This window comes from Marmota monax, unplaced genomic scaffold (genome assembly GCF_021218885.2).
Source record: "Marmota monax isolate L192 unplaced genomic scaffold, Marmota_monax_Labrador192_F-V1.1 WCK01_AAM20220418_F8-fsc00011, whole genome shotgun sequence".
NCBI classification, from domain to species: Eukaryota; Metazoa; Chordata; class Mammalia; order Rodentia; family Sciuridae; genus Marmota; species Marmota monax.
This window is the reverse complement of record NW_026693082.1, coordinates 25,791,970-25,808,722: the sequence shown is the minus strand read 5'-3', so window position 1 is coordinate 25,808,722 and position 16,753 is coordinate 25,791,970. Positions and strand designations below refer to the sequence as shown.

The 16,753-nt window shown below is 33.3% G+C and overlaps 1 protein-coding gene across 5 annotated transcripts in view; it reads right to left on the bottom strand.

The window, feature by feature from the left end:
- Positions 1–207: 207 nt before the first annotated feature.
- The window catches only part of Elf1 (E74 like ETS transcription factor 1), a 105,945-nt gene continuing 89,399 nt past the window's right edge, over positions 208–16,753 (bottom strand). For all 5 annotated transcript variants that reach the window (XM_046454040.2, XM_046454038.2, XM_046454036.2 and 2 more), the window contains exons 6-9: positions 12,710–12,793; positions 11,780–11,972; positions 9,237–9,683; positions 208–2,178 (exon numbers count right to left, since the gene is read on the bottom strand). In XM_046454040.2, the coding sequence (XP_046309996.1) occupies positions 1,575–2,178; positions 9,237–9,683; positions 11,780–11,972; positions 12,710–12,793 (1,328 nt within the window). In that variant the 3' untranslated portion in view covers positions 208–1,574. The remainder of the gene's footprint in view (positions 2,179–9,236; positions 9,684–11,779; positions 11,973–12,709; positions 12,794–16,753) is intronic.

Sequence of the window (16,753 nt, the reverse complement as noted above, 5' to 3'; positions counted from 1 at the left end):
AAAATTTGACAGTTGCCAAGACTGATCCTTCTGCCCCAGTCTCTGAAATTTCTTAAATTTCCACTGCACCCACCTGAGAAATAAATTATATATATATATATATATATATATATATATATATATATATAATCATTTAGTAGTAACACTGTAAATACTAGTGAACAATCTCTGTACATTTGTTAAGAAATTTTTGCCCAAAAACAAATATTGAGAATTTCACGATTTATTTAATAAACCAATTAACGATACAAAAAACGTTTAGAGGATTCCAAAATTTAAATTTTCATTTAAATACAAATTCACTTTATAATATGAAAACATATAACATTAGACCTCTAAACATGATTTTTTCATCTACAAAATTTTTACTAGAAAAGTTTGCAGAAAACAATTTTTATTGTGACACTAAATGTACATTATTTACAGTTGAAAAATCTAAAAACTATTTTATTTCAGAAACTTGGATATATGTGTATGCAATTCCCTTCCCCTCTCCACCCCCAGTAAAAAATAATCCAAAATATAAAGCTATTATGCTTTTATAACAAATGACTACTCAAGCCAGATTAGCCCAAGACTCAAATTGTTTTCTTGGTCTATAAGAAAGTGCTTTGACTTTCTTAGAATAGCAGTATACCATTTAACACTCAGCAACAAAAGTTTACTATAATGGACCATAGTACACAGTGATCTAAAGAATTAATGAAAAAAAAATTAGGATGAATTTATGGCAGATTTTATTGATAATAGAGTGAATTTTGTAGGGATCACTTATTTTTCTATAATATTTAAGCTATATTGCTTTAGGAAATAACTTGATAATGTTTTAATTGATAATTTTAAAATATAGGTGTTAGAATAAAAATTTAAAACTACAAGGGAAACTGGAGATCATTTACTCCTATGCGTCCCTTATGAGAACTGAGGCCCAAAAAGAATCAAGTGGTTTGCATTGCCCAAGATTACACAGCTAACTAGGGGGAGAACCACTCTTAGGATGATATTTTATACTACTCTGCTGAAACAGGTTGAGCCATATCATGGGCATATTTCAATTTTTAATGTTACTTTTTCATAGTTTGTTATACAGTACAACCAACTAAAGTCAATCTAAGAGACATAATTTTAACAAAGAATAAAATAAGTTTCTTGCATTTTAGAGTCAAGACTTAACTTATACAAGTGGAATGAAAATACTTCCTATATAAATTTCCTGTTGCCTTACATTTAAGTAATGTATTTACAAAAGAATCAAAACAGCTAATACAATGTAAAATTAGAAAAGAAACTTTAAAAATGTTTATGGTATAACAACTGAAAAAAAAATCTCAAAAGGATGTCTTCATAGTATAAAATGCCTGTTCCTTCACAATTGAATTCTGAAACATTTGGAGAATAAAGAGAAACACTTGGGTTTTACTCCCTCAACTAACAAAATCAAAATTAACTCAATTATTTTTTTTAACAATCGCAAAATTAGGAACCTCTATAGATTTATCTTAGAATCAGTTTACAGACAACTGAAAATGAGTTCAATTATAAAACAATCATCCATAAATCCTTTGGTACATTATTTAAAAAGAGTTGGGTTCCAGCAGTTCATTTTGTTTCATAGCTACCTGAGAGGCAAATCCATTGGTACTGGATACCACCATCACATAAGGTTGTGGCTGTTGCTCAGTTTTCTCAGTGTCTTCTTTCAAATGATCTTCAATCTCCTTTTTTTCTACCTCCTGTATAAGAGTTTTTGTCTCTTGAGCTTTGATAACTGAAGTAATTACAGTGCCAGGAGGGTGAGCAACGAGTTGTGAACTTCGAGGAGAAAAGGTCACCACAGGTGTAGTAGCACTGAAGGACGGGGATGAAGTCATACTGACGGTTCCATTGCAAATGGACTGAACATTGCTAGTAAGAACCTGTTGTACATGGGCAGGGCTAAAGACAATTGAAGGAGGAGAACCTGCCTTTTGTGATGGTAGCATGACATTTTCTTTCAGTACTGTCATGGGCTGTGATGATGGAATAGCTTGTAAAATAAATTTCTGAGATCCAGCACTGGCTGATGGATCTGTGCTGGCTATTACCGTTGTAAGTGGCACCGTTTGGAGTGTTACTGTGTGCAACTGCTGATTCCCAGGAGACACGACCACTGGAACTTGGGTTGGAGCCTGTATAGTCCTATTGAGATAACCAAATAAAAGTGAGACAGCATATTCATTATTGAAACCTTAATACTTGACAAATCATCCTGAAAAAATACAATTCTGGCATTTCAAATGCTGTTTCCCATATTTTTTACACAGAATAATAAACATCATGCCAGGCATACATCATACATATTTTATCTCTGAAACCATTCATAATGATATCATCCATGAGTGCTATTTAAAAAAAAAAAAAAAAAAAAACCTCTGTATAAAGTGCTACAAGCTATTGGCTATTGGGCGGCGGGGTGGGGAACTGGGAAAGTTGGTATGGTGGCACCTGCCTGTAATACCAGTGACTTGGGAGGCTGAGACAGGAGGATTGCAAGTTCAAGGCCAGCTTGGGCAATTTAAGGAGACCCTGTTTCAAAATAATAACAAAGGGTTAAGGATGTGGCTCAGTGGTAGGGTGTCCTGGGATCATTCCCCAATACCACAGCAAAAACAAAAATGATTGAAGAAAAAACTAGGAAATTAAAATCAAATCTGATTCATTTTTTTAAATACTTACAGGATAATATCAATGTGCTCATCCATAATGATTACCAAACTTCGTGATTTTCAATGTTTTTAAAATAACATATAAAGAGGCAAAATGCTCTATTAACTAAAACAAAATCCCTGTCTTAAATGTACATATGACAGAGTTCTTAGGATTTTAATAGCTCATAATTCATATGTATTTACATAAAACAAGTCAGGATTATAATTTATGAGAGTTCTTAGGCTGAAAGCATAAAATAAGGTCAAGCTTTGACAAAAATAAAATAGGAGCATGTTTTAGCAATTTTGTAGGCCTAAAGAATTTTCACAAATTTTAGTTACAGAGCTACAATTTAACATAATCTCACTTATTAAAAAGGTACATAAATGATATCATGAGGCAATCTAACTTTAAAAGTTCACACCTGTGAAAGTTACAATTTGGGTCACTGTTATATAAAAAATAGTTGAAAAACTGCATCTGGATATCTACTGTCTTCTCTGAATTCTGTAAAGAATTTTATAAAAGATACTTAGCTGTTACTTTAAATGGCTAAATGCTAGGTTAGAGTCCCCATAAACTAGGTTATTAAAGCTAAATTTTAGTATGTTATAATTATGTGGCCTGTCACATGTGAGAAATGAAATTCTTGAGAAAATAAATGGGATAGGTGGAAAGATGAAATAAAAACCCAGTACAACTTAGGGAGAGCTTCAAAGTATGTGGGAAGACACAGGATGACTAGAGCCTACCTATTCACGTGTGATAGTGATTCACAAATTCAGACTGCCACTCAAGTCATCATTGTGAGCATCAGTCTACAGCAGTATATTAACAGCTCTCTTGAAGGACAAAGCTAGAAGAGATCATGAGTGGGGTATAAAGATTTAATAGGTAGGCAGAATATGGCTGGGAATAAAGGCCAGATGAGCTAATACTAGGCAGGAATGGACAAACTGGGAAGAAACCATCACTTTGGGAGTCAGGGAGCTTTTCCAAAACACACTGTGCCTTTGCCATCTCTTTTCCCACCTGAATTGGAGTAACTTTGGTGGAATGAGAGTCTGAGTATGGTACCCTAGAACCAAATACCATTTTAAAAATAAGGTCCCAAAAGGCTTTCCAGGACAATAGCTTACATCCACGTACTATAGGTAAAACAGTACTTGGCATATAGTTAACACAGATTCTATAATATGTATAGCCTTGTCATGTTATATAAACACATTTTCTCCATTTTACAAGTAAAAAGAGGTTGAACAGCTTGCATAAGATAACCAGTAAGATAAGAAAGAGACCATCTGACTGCAGACACTCTATGTGTCTATATAGAAACTCTATAGTCAGGCACTATTACAACATACTTCTACCTCTGGAGTTCTGAATAATTTCAGCTAAGATGAATATTTACAATTATATTCTTAAATTACAGGCCATTTTAACTCTGATATCTCTCCCCCTTTTCCTTCTCTAAGATATGGCAGAAACAATAATGTACTTTAAAATTGTCCACATTACTAATAGGGCTACCATTAGGCAGTTAATGCTTTTGTTCAAATTTTTAAAAAATATTTTATCTTTTAGTTATAGTTGGACACAATACCTTTATTTTTATTTATTTGTTTTTTATGTGGTGCTGAGGATCAAACCTAGGACCTCACATGTGTTAGGCGAGTGTTCTACTGCTGAGCCACAACCCCAGCCCCTTTTTGTTCGAATTTTTAAAAGACAAGTCTTTTCTAGTTTGAGAAACTAGACTATTGTCTGTCAGAAAATACACATAATTATATATGATATATACAATGTAAATATGATGGTTATTTGAACAAATTTTAAAACAAGTTTCACTAATAAAAAAAATTAAAGATTTAACAATAAAATATTATAAATTCTTCCCCAACAACACAGAAATTTCTTTTCCCCCCCTTAATGGTTAAACTGTCAGCTATATCCCATTATATTATATAACAGAGTATATTTTAGTTACTTTTTAAAACCTTCCTAAGCTGCTTATAACCAATTGGTACCACAGTAATAATTTATAATTCATCAAAATTTCTGAGATGGCCTGGGATTGTGGCTCAGTGGTAGAGCACCTGCCTAGCATGTGTGAGGCACTGGGTTTGATTCTTAGCACCACATAAAAATAAATGAATAAAATAAAGATCCATCAACGTCTAAAAAATTGTTTTTTTAATTTCTGAGGCTAAGAAAGATAATATAACTTTTGTTGAAGATCTACTAAGATACTGGGAAGTGATTATCACAACGACCTGTAAGTATTATGATCTTTATTCTACAAATGAGGAACCACTCAAAATATTTAGTTCATTTTCACATTTAATAACTGGCAAGGCTGGAATGTAATGCTTACCTTCTTCCCCCCTTCACCACGCTGCACTTAAGGTAAATTATAAACTGTACATGTATATACACTGGGCAGGGGGGAGGGTACAGGGGATTTAACCCAGGGTCTCTTTACCACTGCTACATCCCCAACCCTTTTTATTTTGAGACAAGATCTCTCTAAGTTGCTGAGGCTTGCTTTTAACTTGGGATCCACCTGCCTCAGCCTCCAAAACTGCCTGGATTATAGGCGTGGCCACCATGCCCAGCTAAAAGACATTAAGACAAGTCAGGCACGTTGGAGCAAACCTGTAATCCCAGCTACTTAGAAGGCTGAAGCAGGAGAATTATAAATTAAGACCAGCCTCAGCAATTTAGCAAGATCCTGTCTTTAAAAAAAAAAAGGGGGGGAGCTGGTAGAGCACCCCTGGAATTCAATCCCCAGTATCCCCCCAAAAAGAAAGAAAAACAAGGCACTAAGACAAACTCTTAGTGCTTGAATAAATATTAGAGAAGAAGAAGTTAGGCTAGGTAGACTTCAAGTTTACCAATGGACAATTTTGTGAAAATATTTTATCAGAGATTTTTTTTTTATTTGCAGTACTGAGGACTGAACCTAGGGGCACTCTACCATTAATTACATCCATAGACCATTTTGGAACAGGGTCAGTGGTTTAGTTTTGTTGTTTCATGGACTAACATGAAGCCAGAGTCAAATCAAAATTTGTAAAAACTAAACACAAATGCTGTAAATCAAAAAAGTTTAATTGACTAAACATAGATAAATGCAATTTATGAGGTGAAAATAATGGGTGAAGGAAATACACTGAGATGCTACATGCCTCGCTGTAAATAAATGACAGTTCATGTGATCCGTTATAAATCAGTAGGTAATGTGGCAAATCATCAAGCTCACTGCTTTGGACTAAACTGCTTGCATTAAAATGCTCTCTCCACCACGTACTAGATATAACCAAGCTCCTGCACCTCTGTTTCAGTTTCCTTATCTGTAAGATAGGCATTTCAGTGGCAGTGGTGGGGATTGCATACTAGGTAAGCACTCTGCCAAATGAACTACACCTCCAGCCCTTCAATTTTTTTTTAATTTTTTAAAATGTATTTATTTATTTATTTTGAGATAGGATCTTGCTAAGTTGCCCAGGAAGGACTTCAACTTTAAATATTCTTGCCCCAGCCTCCCAAAAAGCTGGGATTATAGGTATGCACTACTATGCCCAGCTAAAATGGGAATATCACTCACATCTCATTGAACTGTAAGAATTCTATATATCACTATATGAGAAGTAAAATATAAAAAGTTCTGCGTGTCAAATTCTTACTATAATAATTGAAAAATCTATATTTTAAATTGTATATGTTCTACTTCCTCTCAACCACAGTGAGAAAAATCATTTAAAGGCCCCAGTTTTTATTAGTCATAAAAATGAGCAATGTAATCAAACTACTATTTATTTTCCCCGGATAATGGTTATTTAGAATAATATCTATTCTTATGAGTTATGGGTTGAAGTTATTTAGAGGTAAAAGTCAAGATAATCTTAACTTACTTGATAAATAGTAAAACAGAAAAAAAAAAACAGGTCATAAACTAATCTACAGAGAAAAGGCAAAGTGCTACCAATTTTTGAATCTAAGTGCATGGTAAATAGGTATTTATTATACTGTTTTGACTCTTCCACATTTTGAAATTTTTATAATAAAAAGCTGGGTAATTATAAAATACAACTTCAAAAAATAAAATATCACTATCTTATTAGAAATTATTCTAATAAAAACCAATAATGTTAAAATTTCAGAGTGATATACTCAATTTGCTTGAGGTTCATGCTCTTCAACTGAGCTATATCCCCAACTCTATTAAAGGTTAAACTGCTTGAAAACAAGTAGAATTTGGGGAAAGAAATAAAAGATAAAACCAAATGACAGAAAAAATTTTAAACATATATGATTTTAAAATGTGAGTATATATACATATAAAGGAATGATTTACTACAATAAGAATGTAAGTTTTAACTTGAAAATGTTAAATTTTATATTGCTTCATTCTATAAATAGCCCATTTAAAAAACTCCTTATCCTAAAATGAGGGAAAAGAATGAATACATGCACTACTTCAAAATAAACTCTAAAATGTGAATGTTTAGGCACTAGGAAAATGATAATGAATAAAATATGGCTCCTACATAGCTAAATATGTAAGAGGCAGGCATTAAAATCAACTGAAATGACAGCAGTATGTAACATACAGAAGATAGTATGGCCAGGCAATCAGCTTAAACTAGAGAACAAGAAAGAAGTATAAGAGGCTAAGAGTTGAGGTAACTAAAACTGGACATATTTTATGTGAACACGGATCTAACAAGAATTGCAAGAAAGCAATCTAAAAAAGCTAGTTTAGAAATGACTTGTAGTAATACAGGTTGTACATACCTAATCCAAAAATACAAAATTCAAAGTGTTCCCAAATCTGAAACAAGTGGAAAATTCCTAACCTCATGTGACAGCTCACTGACAAAATATTGTATAAAATTACCTTCAGTCTATATGAATGAGATATATATAAAACATTAGTGAATTTGGTGTTTAGACTTGGTCCTATCCAAAATAAAGCTCTTTATGTATATGCAAATATTCCAAAATCCAATATAAAATTCAAAATCTGAAACACTTCTGATCTCAAACATTTCAGATAAGGGATATATAACATGTATATAGCCTGATCTGAAAAAACATTAGAATCTGGGCAGATTTCATGGAACTGTCAGGGTATTCTAGAAATGGAAATTCGAAAGGGACACTAAGGACAGTTTTTAAACCACTGGGAGGAAATAGATAGCTTTGAATTTTTCTGGCAAGTCTTAGAATATTTTAATAACTGTCATTGGGTATTATTCACAAATTGACTTTCAGAGTAATATCTAATACAGTATTTGCAATTTAATACTTTTCAAAGCTAGAGGCATTTTTTAAATTCTAAAATGGAAATTTTCAATACAATTGCTATAAAATTCCACTTAATCCCTCCAACAGTTGGGTCCCGGTGTCTAGATGTAGCCATTTGTGTCTGTTAGCACATATACACACAATGATAAGATGACAATCTAGAATCTAGTGGGAGGAACCATATATTCCCAACTACATAATCATATGGTAACAAACTAACAGGAAATAAAACACTAGAAGGTAAATGCTTGAGATTGTATCATTCCTGTCTATAAAAAAGAAAAAAATCAACTTGAATCATTTGAAAATTTAAGATTTTCCCAATGGCAAAAATTTTAATTTGTACGAAAGGCTGAATTATCCAAGTGTGTTCTTGATTCTAGGTAAAATTAACTTGTATCAAGACCAACTGAACCAACACCTCAGCATTTATATTATGGAATATTCAAACACAGTATGGAAATCTGCAAATGATAATAATCACTTTTATTTGCTTTGGAAGGGTTCCTGTGTGCTGTTACATTTCATGTTCTTGAAATTCATGACAATATAAACAGGCAAAACAACAAAAGCTGTTAAATATCCATTGACTTTTATTCCTTATTCCTTGCCCCTATTCTAAAATCAGGTAAGGGCAGTTCCAAAATTCTTTAGAAAACCAATCTAAAGCAGGGTTTTCTTGGTCAGCATCTATACTCAGGCTCTTAGTCAAGTATGATTTTTAAACTGAGAAAACTACTTTTCCAAATTCTGGCACTCTGAAGCCTGAAAAAGACAACTTTAAATTTTTAGCCTCTCCACTTGTTTGAACTTAGAGAAGTATTCCATAGTAGGATCTTCCCAAGTAATAACATTTCTTTTTTGGAACTCAGTACAATCTTAATGTTAAAGTATGACAATCTATGTTGAATTTTTTCAGATTCTGACTTGATTTGAAAAAAGATCTGAAACACTTCTCTGGATTTTTCTTACCTTTGGGTCATTCCTTATATAGGTCTATCTAGTAAGCAATAGTTAAAGTGATAGAATAACATCAAATAATGTTAAAGTTTAAAAATAAGGAATCACTGATACAATCAGAGGGCTAATACAATACATATGGCTCTTGAAATAGTCTGTTAACCAAAAGTTGTAGCTTAAAATAAAATGTTCACTTCTGAACCCTGACCCACTTAATAAATAATGGTGCTGGTCAGAAACATATAGTAATTATGCATAGGAACTTTGGTTTTTCTCACCTAATGCTTTGAACAGAGGAATTTAATGTTTCTTCTTGCATGCTATTGGTTACAGTTGCTTCTCCTTCTGCGACAGCTTGTACTGGCTGTACTACATGAACAGTCCGGAAGAGCTGGGTAGGATATGGAGACTGTGAGGGCTGCATTGTCCTCAAAACTTCTGATGGCTGTGTAACTTCTATAGGATCTTTGGGTTTTGTAGCTTTAGAATTCCCTGGCTTTAGAACTGTAGTGGCTCCTTTTATCCCTGGACTTGAAGATACTCTTGATCGGCTTGCTTGATTCCTGCTTGAAGTGGTCGATGAAGATAGTGATGGATCTGAAGACTCTATGCTGGAACTTGGATCCTCATCATCTATGTATATAAGATCTTTTGGCATTTCTTTAAACTGATATACCAAGCGCTGACCTTCCACTTTTGCAAGAATACCCCTTTGGTAATAGTACCTATTCAAAGCAGATAATTTCATCAATATCCTATTCAATCAATCAAATTAAAATAATATTCAATAAAAACAAATTTTCCTAATCATAGCAACTTTAAAGTTAGAATCAAACAAGTGAAAAATTTTCTGAATTAAGGACAGTTACCTTATATAGGATACACTTAACACTTAGAGACAGAAAAGACATTATTGCCAATTAAATCTAAAGTCAATTCTGATTAGGGTACCGTTGAAAAGTAACCAGTCTTCAATTTTCTTCCTTTCTCTATCTTGCTGCTAACTTTCTGGGATAATCAACTATCCTACATATATCAAGAAACTGTTTCCTCTCCATAGCTTCCTGTAACATTAATATGAGTTTAAATTTTATTCAGATTTGTGTGCAAACTTTAATGATGTACAGTACAGAGATCCAAATAGTCTGTCATTGATTTTAACAAAATCAAGAGCCAAAACAAAGTGTAAGCTAAATAAACCAAAAACTTGAACTAGTTCTAATTTTTGTTGTTGTTGTTGTTTATTTAGGTACTAGGGATTAAACTCCGGGGTGCTTTACCATATCTTTAATCCCTTTCTTATTTTGAGACAGGATCTCAATAAATTGCTGAGGATCTAAGAAGAGTTCTAGTTTAAGACTGTCAAAAAGATTATTCTAAAAGATTATTCAGATCATTCTTTTTTTTTTAACTACTGGAGATTGATACCTGGGGCACTTTACCACTGAGCTATATATCCCCATCCCTTTTTATTTTTTGAAGCAGGGTCTCACTTGTGCTGAGGCTGACCTAACTGCCTCAGCCTACAGAGATGTTAGGATTACAGGCATGTGCCATCATGCCTAGTCAGATCATTCCTATTTTTAATCTTTCTCAAATATGTGCATATATTGAGAATAAATGACATGATCCCAGAAAAATAAAGCAAAAGCAAGCTTAAGAATAAAATGGTACCTCATTCAAAATTTCTAATATTAATACTGAAGTATGAATCTATTCCATTATAATAAATAACATCATACCTGAGCTTCATGTCTAAAAATGAATTTCTTACAAGTACCTGCACTACCACTATTGGTATTTTGGGCTAAATTTAAACATAATGGTTCAAAATATGAGCCCTACAGTTCACATACAATTCCTAATGATAGATATTTTCTTAGTAAACTATAGGTTAAGTATGTCTTATCTAAAATACTTGGAACCAAAACATATTTCATATTTAGGTTTTTTTTTTTTTGAGTTTTTGAATATCTGCATATAGACTTTACTTATTGTGCATCCCTAATACAAATCACCCAAATTTGGAAATACTCCAAAAATCCAACACTTTTTATCTTTTTGCTTTTGTTTGTTTTTTGCAGTGCTGGAGATTAAACCCAGGTCTTTGCACATGCTAGGCACTGTACCACTAAGCCTCTTCCCACAGCCTCTCAAAATCCAAAACCTTTTAGGCACCACAACTTTTTTGCTCAAAAAGTGTCAGATTTGTAGCATTTTGAAATCAGGTTTTTGTTTAGTTCAACCTGTATCTGTTGTTGTTTCCTTTTTAAGAAGGAAAATATCTTCCCTGGTTAGAATAAGCTTTTAGTTTAAATGTGCACTGATTTCTACAAGAATTGTGGTTTTAAAAAAATTATTATTTCTTCAGTTATACATGATGGTAGAATCCATTTTGACATAATTTACAAGCATGGAATATATTTTGCTCTAGTTCAGACCCCTATACCTCTCCTTCCCCTTCCCTCTCCCCATCCCCACTGATCCCTTCCTTCTCCTAATCTTTCTGCCATTTACCTATAGTTATTTTTTAAATTAATTTCTTATGGATGTACACAACAGTGAGATTCACTGTGGTATATTCATACATGTACATACATGTACATATGTTAGATTCACTTCACTATCTTTCCTTTTCCTATCCCCCGCCCCCCACCTTCCCTCCATTCACCTTTGTCTATTCCACTAAACCTCTAAACAATTGTTGTTTTGTAACTCAATAAAATTCACTTCTTTAATCCCTTAGTTTTTAAAAAGTTACCCATTTTTTCAATACCTAGGAAATGGTATTCTTAACAACAAAAAAAAAAACTTCACACACCTGAGTGCTCTTCCCATGGTCTCATAATTCATATCAGGTTTGTTTTTGTGTTTTCCCCACAACCTGGATACTGCTTTAGAATCTACCAGTTTAAAAATGCCTTTTTCTCGTTGAGTCCATTTGATGTATTTAGGACAAGTAGCTTTGTCCTGGAGCAGGGCCAGTAAAAATTCCCAAAGATAAATTGTATTTCCTGAAACAAAACAACTTATTTTTAAATGAACAAAATTTCATTTAAAAGAGCACAATAAAACAAATATAGTTCTGTAAACTATATTAACACAAAATTATTATATAATTCAGTAGTATTGCCGATATATTCAGTTAGAATTGGTGATTTGATGTTCATAATTTTTAAGGTCTAAGAAAGAACTCTGAATCAGTCCTATGTAAGATGACTGAAAAGAGACAATATCTTACCCATTAGATTTGCAATGACTTAGGGAAAAAGCACTTCAAGATATTTTTTTTTCTATTTAAGAGCCATTACATAGAAGAAACATGAAAAAATTATATGAAACTTTACATAGTTGTTGTCTTTATATTAGAACAAGTAGCATCAGCCATAACAGCTTTCTTCAAATTTGAGCAATGGTTATGAAAATACTAGAATTTCAAGACAACCTAATAATGTGTATGAACTGAAATCTAACAGGGCTGAATTCTTCCAAGAGCCTTGTATTATTAAATGAATAAATGGATTATTTTGACATACAAATGAAAATAACTCAAAAGGATTTCTAGAGCTACCTTATTACCAGTTCATTTACAGAAATTGGCAACTCTATCTTATAAACATTGGTAGTAATATATTCCATTTCAGTTTATCAAGAAAACTGGAGGTTTCTACTTATAATATGAAGACATTATAAAGCAATCTCAATGTTACTTGGCCTGGAAGTATTATTGGGAAATTATAGCAGTACTTACCTTTCCCATCTTTGTTTTTCTTCTTCACAGATATATTTGGAGTAGTAGCTGGGGAATCTGGTCGTGGTGGTTTAGTTTTCCTCCCTGAAATCAGAATAACCGTGTAAATATCTGCCCTCAAAAATGAAAAATAATGAACAACTTAGCTATTTTTTCATTTATCATAAGTTTCAAAGGCCAAAATGTCTATACATAGGACAATAAACTTGACCTTAAAATGCTTTTACTAAAAAAAAATTTCAGTAAAAACTTAACATTAATGTAGGTTAGATCACAAACACATTTATGTAAGAAATGACTGACCCATCTGTAAAAATGAGGTTAAATTTCAAATATTGAATCTTGTCTTTGATGTAACCATATTGATAGTGCTTTCTTAAGAAATCGGGGAATATTCTTGACATTGATAAAACTTAGACTTAAAAAATTGGCCACATAGGTTTGTCTGACTCTTGGTTGTACAAGCTTTTTAAGGCAAGAGAAATGGATTTTGAGCTTTTCTCTCTTTATATAAAAGACATTTTTACATAAATTTTCAAATGTTAGAAACTTTTCCATATTCTATAGATATAGAAAATATCTGAGGTAAAATGTGAACCCCCTAATTGTTGAACCACCTAATTTATTCCTGTATATTTGATATGTGTTAGAGGCCTCAGATGTGCTGGGCAAGACTCTGCCAATGAGCTACATATATTCTTAGCCATTTTTAAAAAACTTTTTTCTAAAATATTTTTTTAGTTGTAGATGGACACAATATCTTTACTTATTTATTTTTATGTGGTGTTGAGGATGGAACCCAGTGCCTCACATGTGCAAGGCAAGCACTCCACCACTAAGCTACAGCCCCAGCCCCTCCTTAGCCATTTTTATTTCATTTTGAGACAGGGTTTCAATAAGTTGCCCAGGCTGGCCTCGAACTTGCAATCCTCCTGCCTCACTCAATCTTTGAGTAGCTGGGATTACAGGAAGCACCCACCATTCTTGGCTTGTGTATTTTTAAACACCTCAGTTTTCTATATCTCTTGAAATTCTCAGCAAATTTTATGGTTATCCATCATGAATCTCTAAGTCCATCCTGACAGCCTAAATACAGATTGGTAAGTCTCTGTGATTTACTTTTGCCACTCTTCTGGAACTACGGCTTGGTAGCATTGTTGACTGTATTTAGTTGAGGCACTCATGCTGTCTGAATAAACTACCATTCTGTATGTAGTTACTATCTCTCTTCCCCAATATTCTTGAGACTAACTCTCTGGTCTAGATCACAGGGTGAATTTGGAGTAAATATAAGACAATAACTTACAATATCAAAATTTTAGAGCTAAAAATCACAAGGTAAGTAACAACCTATCCCAAGAAACTGAGTAGGAAAACATTTTTGAAATCATTTGGATGAGTAAGAGTATGGGGAAAAGGGGTCAGAAAAGCCTTTTTTTTTTCTTTTAAATTTTGTCTTAAGACTATCAAATGCCATAATCTTGGCTACTCAGGAAACTGAGACAGAAAGATTGAAAGTTCAAAGCCAGGCCTGGGCAACTTAATGAGACCCTGTCTCAAAATAAAAGGGAATAAATAGGTGGCAGGGTGGGGGCTGAATGGTAGAATACTTGCATAGCATGCATTGGCCCTATAACCCTCAGCATTATGGGGGTGAGGGGAGAAAAAGCCAAAAATATCTCTAGTAATACTTTCAGCATGTCAGACATCTGTAGAGAACTCCTTCATGAGGCAGATTCTCTGGCTATGTTCATGACAATAAATCATTAGAAACCAAGACTTTGGTAACCTATCATCTTATTTTATACTATATACGTGCTCTTCTGATAGAGGTAGGCGATAGGAATAAAGAAAATGTCTAACTAGTTTAAGTCATGACAGACACTGTCCATAGCCTACGCAATATCCATCATCTCCCTTACTATTTTAAGGTGGCAATATACACAGCTTCACATGAATTATAGCTTGGTTGGATACAAAATTCTTGATTTACAATTATTTCTTTGCCAGGCATGGTGGTGCATGCCTGTAAATCCCAGAGACTTGAGAAGTTGAAGCAGGAGGATCACACGTTTGAGGGCACCCTAGGTAACTTAGTAAGACCCTATGTCTAAATAAAAAATAAAAACGGCTGTAGATTCAGGAATTTTATGTACACATAAGCATATTCTTTTATCATTGGCTTCTTCCTTTAACATAAAAATTTTTGAAATTTATCCATTTTTGTTTTATGTATCAATGGTATGTTCTATTTATACTTGAATGATATTATATTGATATACCACCCGTTTAGTCAATCAGCAGTTGATAGACATTTGTTTTTTTTCTAGTTTTGGGCAAGTGAAAATATGGTTGCTAAAAATATTCAATATAAGTTTGTCTAAACATACACTTTCATTTCTTTTGTTTAAATATTTAGAATGACAAGGTTACAAGTATACATTAAAATTTTTAAGAAACTGACAAATTATTTCCCAAACAATTTTTCTTCATGAAGAAGGGGCCATCATAAGACTCAACTCATTTGTTTCTTGTCTCTCAGGTAACACTGACTTTTGTTTGACTGATATCTATTATCATTGTTTCATATATTTTGCCTATTTTTAGTTGCTTCAGGTAGAAGGGTAAATCCATGTTCTATTATTCCATCTCAACTACAAGTAGAAGTTCCCCTTGGTCTTTTTAAAAATCTTCTTGTTCTTTGAACATGTTATTAACCATGTTAATTCTTTGACTGTTTCTTATTCTTTTGCTTTAGAAACTGTAATCTTCCTCAAAGTTTCTATTTGATCATTTTATTTTCTGTTGTTTTCTTAGAGAACTAAACCTAGGGTTTTCTATGTCTGCTACTTTTTACTCAGGAAATGTCTTCCTTGTGTATTTTGTGATACCATAATGTAAGTTCACCTTTAACAGGGCTTTTTCTGAGGAAATCCTATGCGACTTAGGTTCAATGTGCAACCTACCAGAACAATTTTGTGAGTTTCAGCCTGGTGCCCCAATGTTATTATCAGCCTGGAGCCACTTTTATGTTAATTACTTGGCTGGGAATTCTAAAATTAGTGATAGTTTAAAATCTCATCATAAACCTAGTTAAGGGAGACAAGGATCATAAATTCTCAAAGGAAGAATTCTCCAGAGTCCTGGCAGACACTTGTACAAGAAACTTGTACACGTTTCCTTGTATTTGTTAATGGATGGATTTTCCCCCCAAGTTTGTATCTCTTTTAGGGTTCCAGTTATATTTTCAGGTCTGAGACTAATACCTCATCTTGCAAAGGCCCAAGACCTAGGCTGCTGCCACTACATAAGCAATAAAAACAAGCCCCTTGACTTAGGTTTCTCAGCCTTTGAGAGCTGCTACAATGTTAGTTTATACTTTTTTACTTTCTTCTTCATTTTTATCTTGGAATTTTCCTTACTTTCACATGAGCTCAGATTATTGGTGGTTGGTGAGGCCATTAACCAAAATATTAAACTCAAAATATTAACCAAGCAGGAACAATGAAATGGAAAGAGCAACAGACTTCAGAAGGCAAGTGTGGTGCCAGTTTGTGAAAAGTTCAAAATCCCCTTAAAATTTTCCTCTTCAATTTCTTAGTTGATTTCCAATGCATAAGTTTTCCAATTAGAATCTTATGTTGGAATCAATCACAAGTATAGACTGGTGATTTTCAAATAATCCTCTTTGGGGATGAAGCTGATCTGTCCTTACCCACAAGCTCTTTTTTGAGTTTGAGTTAACAGGGTTAGATTAAAAATCTGAGGCTTTAAAAAGTTGGTAAATCTTTTTTCTGTGATAGACCAAGTATTTTAAATACATAAAATTGTATTTTTTAAATGACCCTAATATGAAGAAATACCTCAGTTTGGATTTTTGCCCTCAATTTGTTAATTGGTATAGAAATATCTTTGAGCAGGCACAATGGAACATGCCTATAATCCCAGCAACTGCAGAGGCTGAGGCCGGAGGATCACAAGTTTGGGACCAGCCTCAGAAACTTAGTGAGGCCCTAAGCACCTTATCAAGACACTGTATCAAAT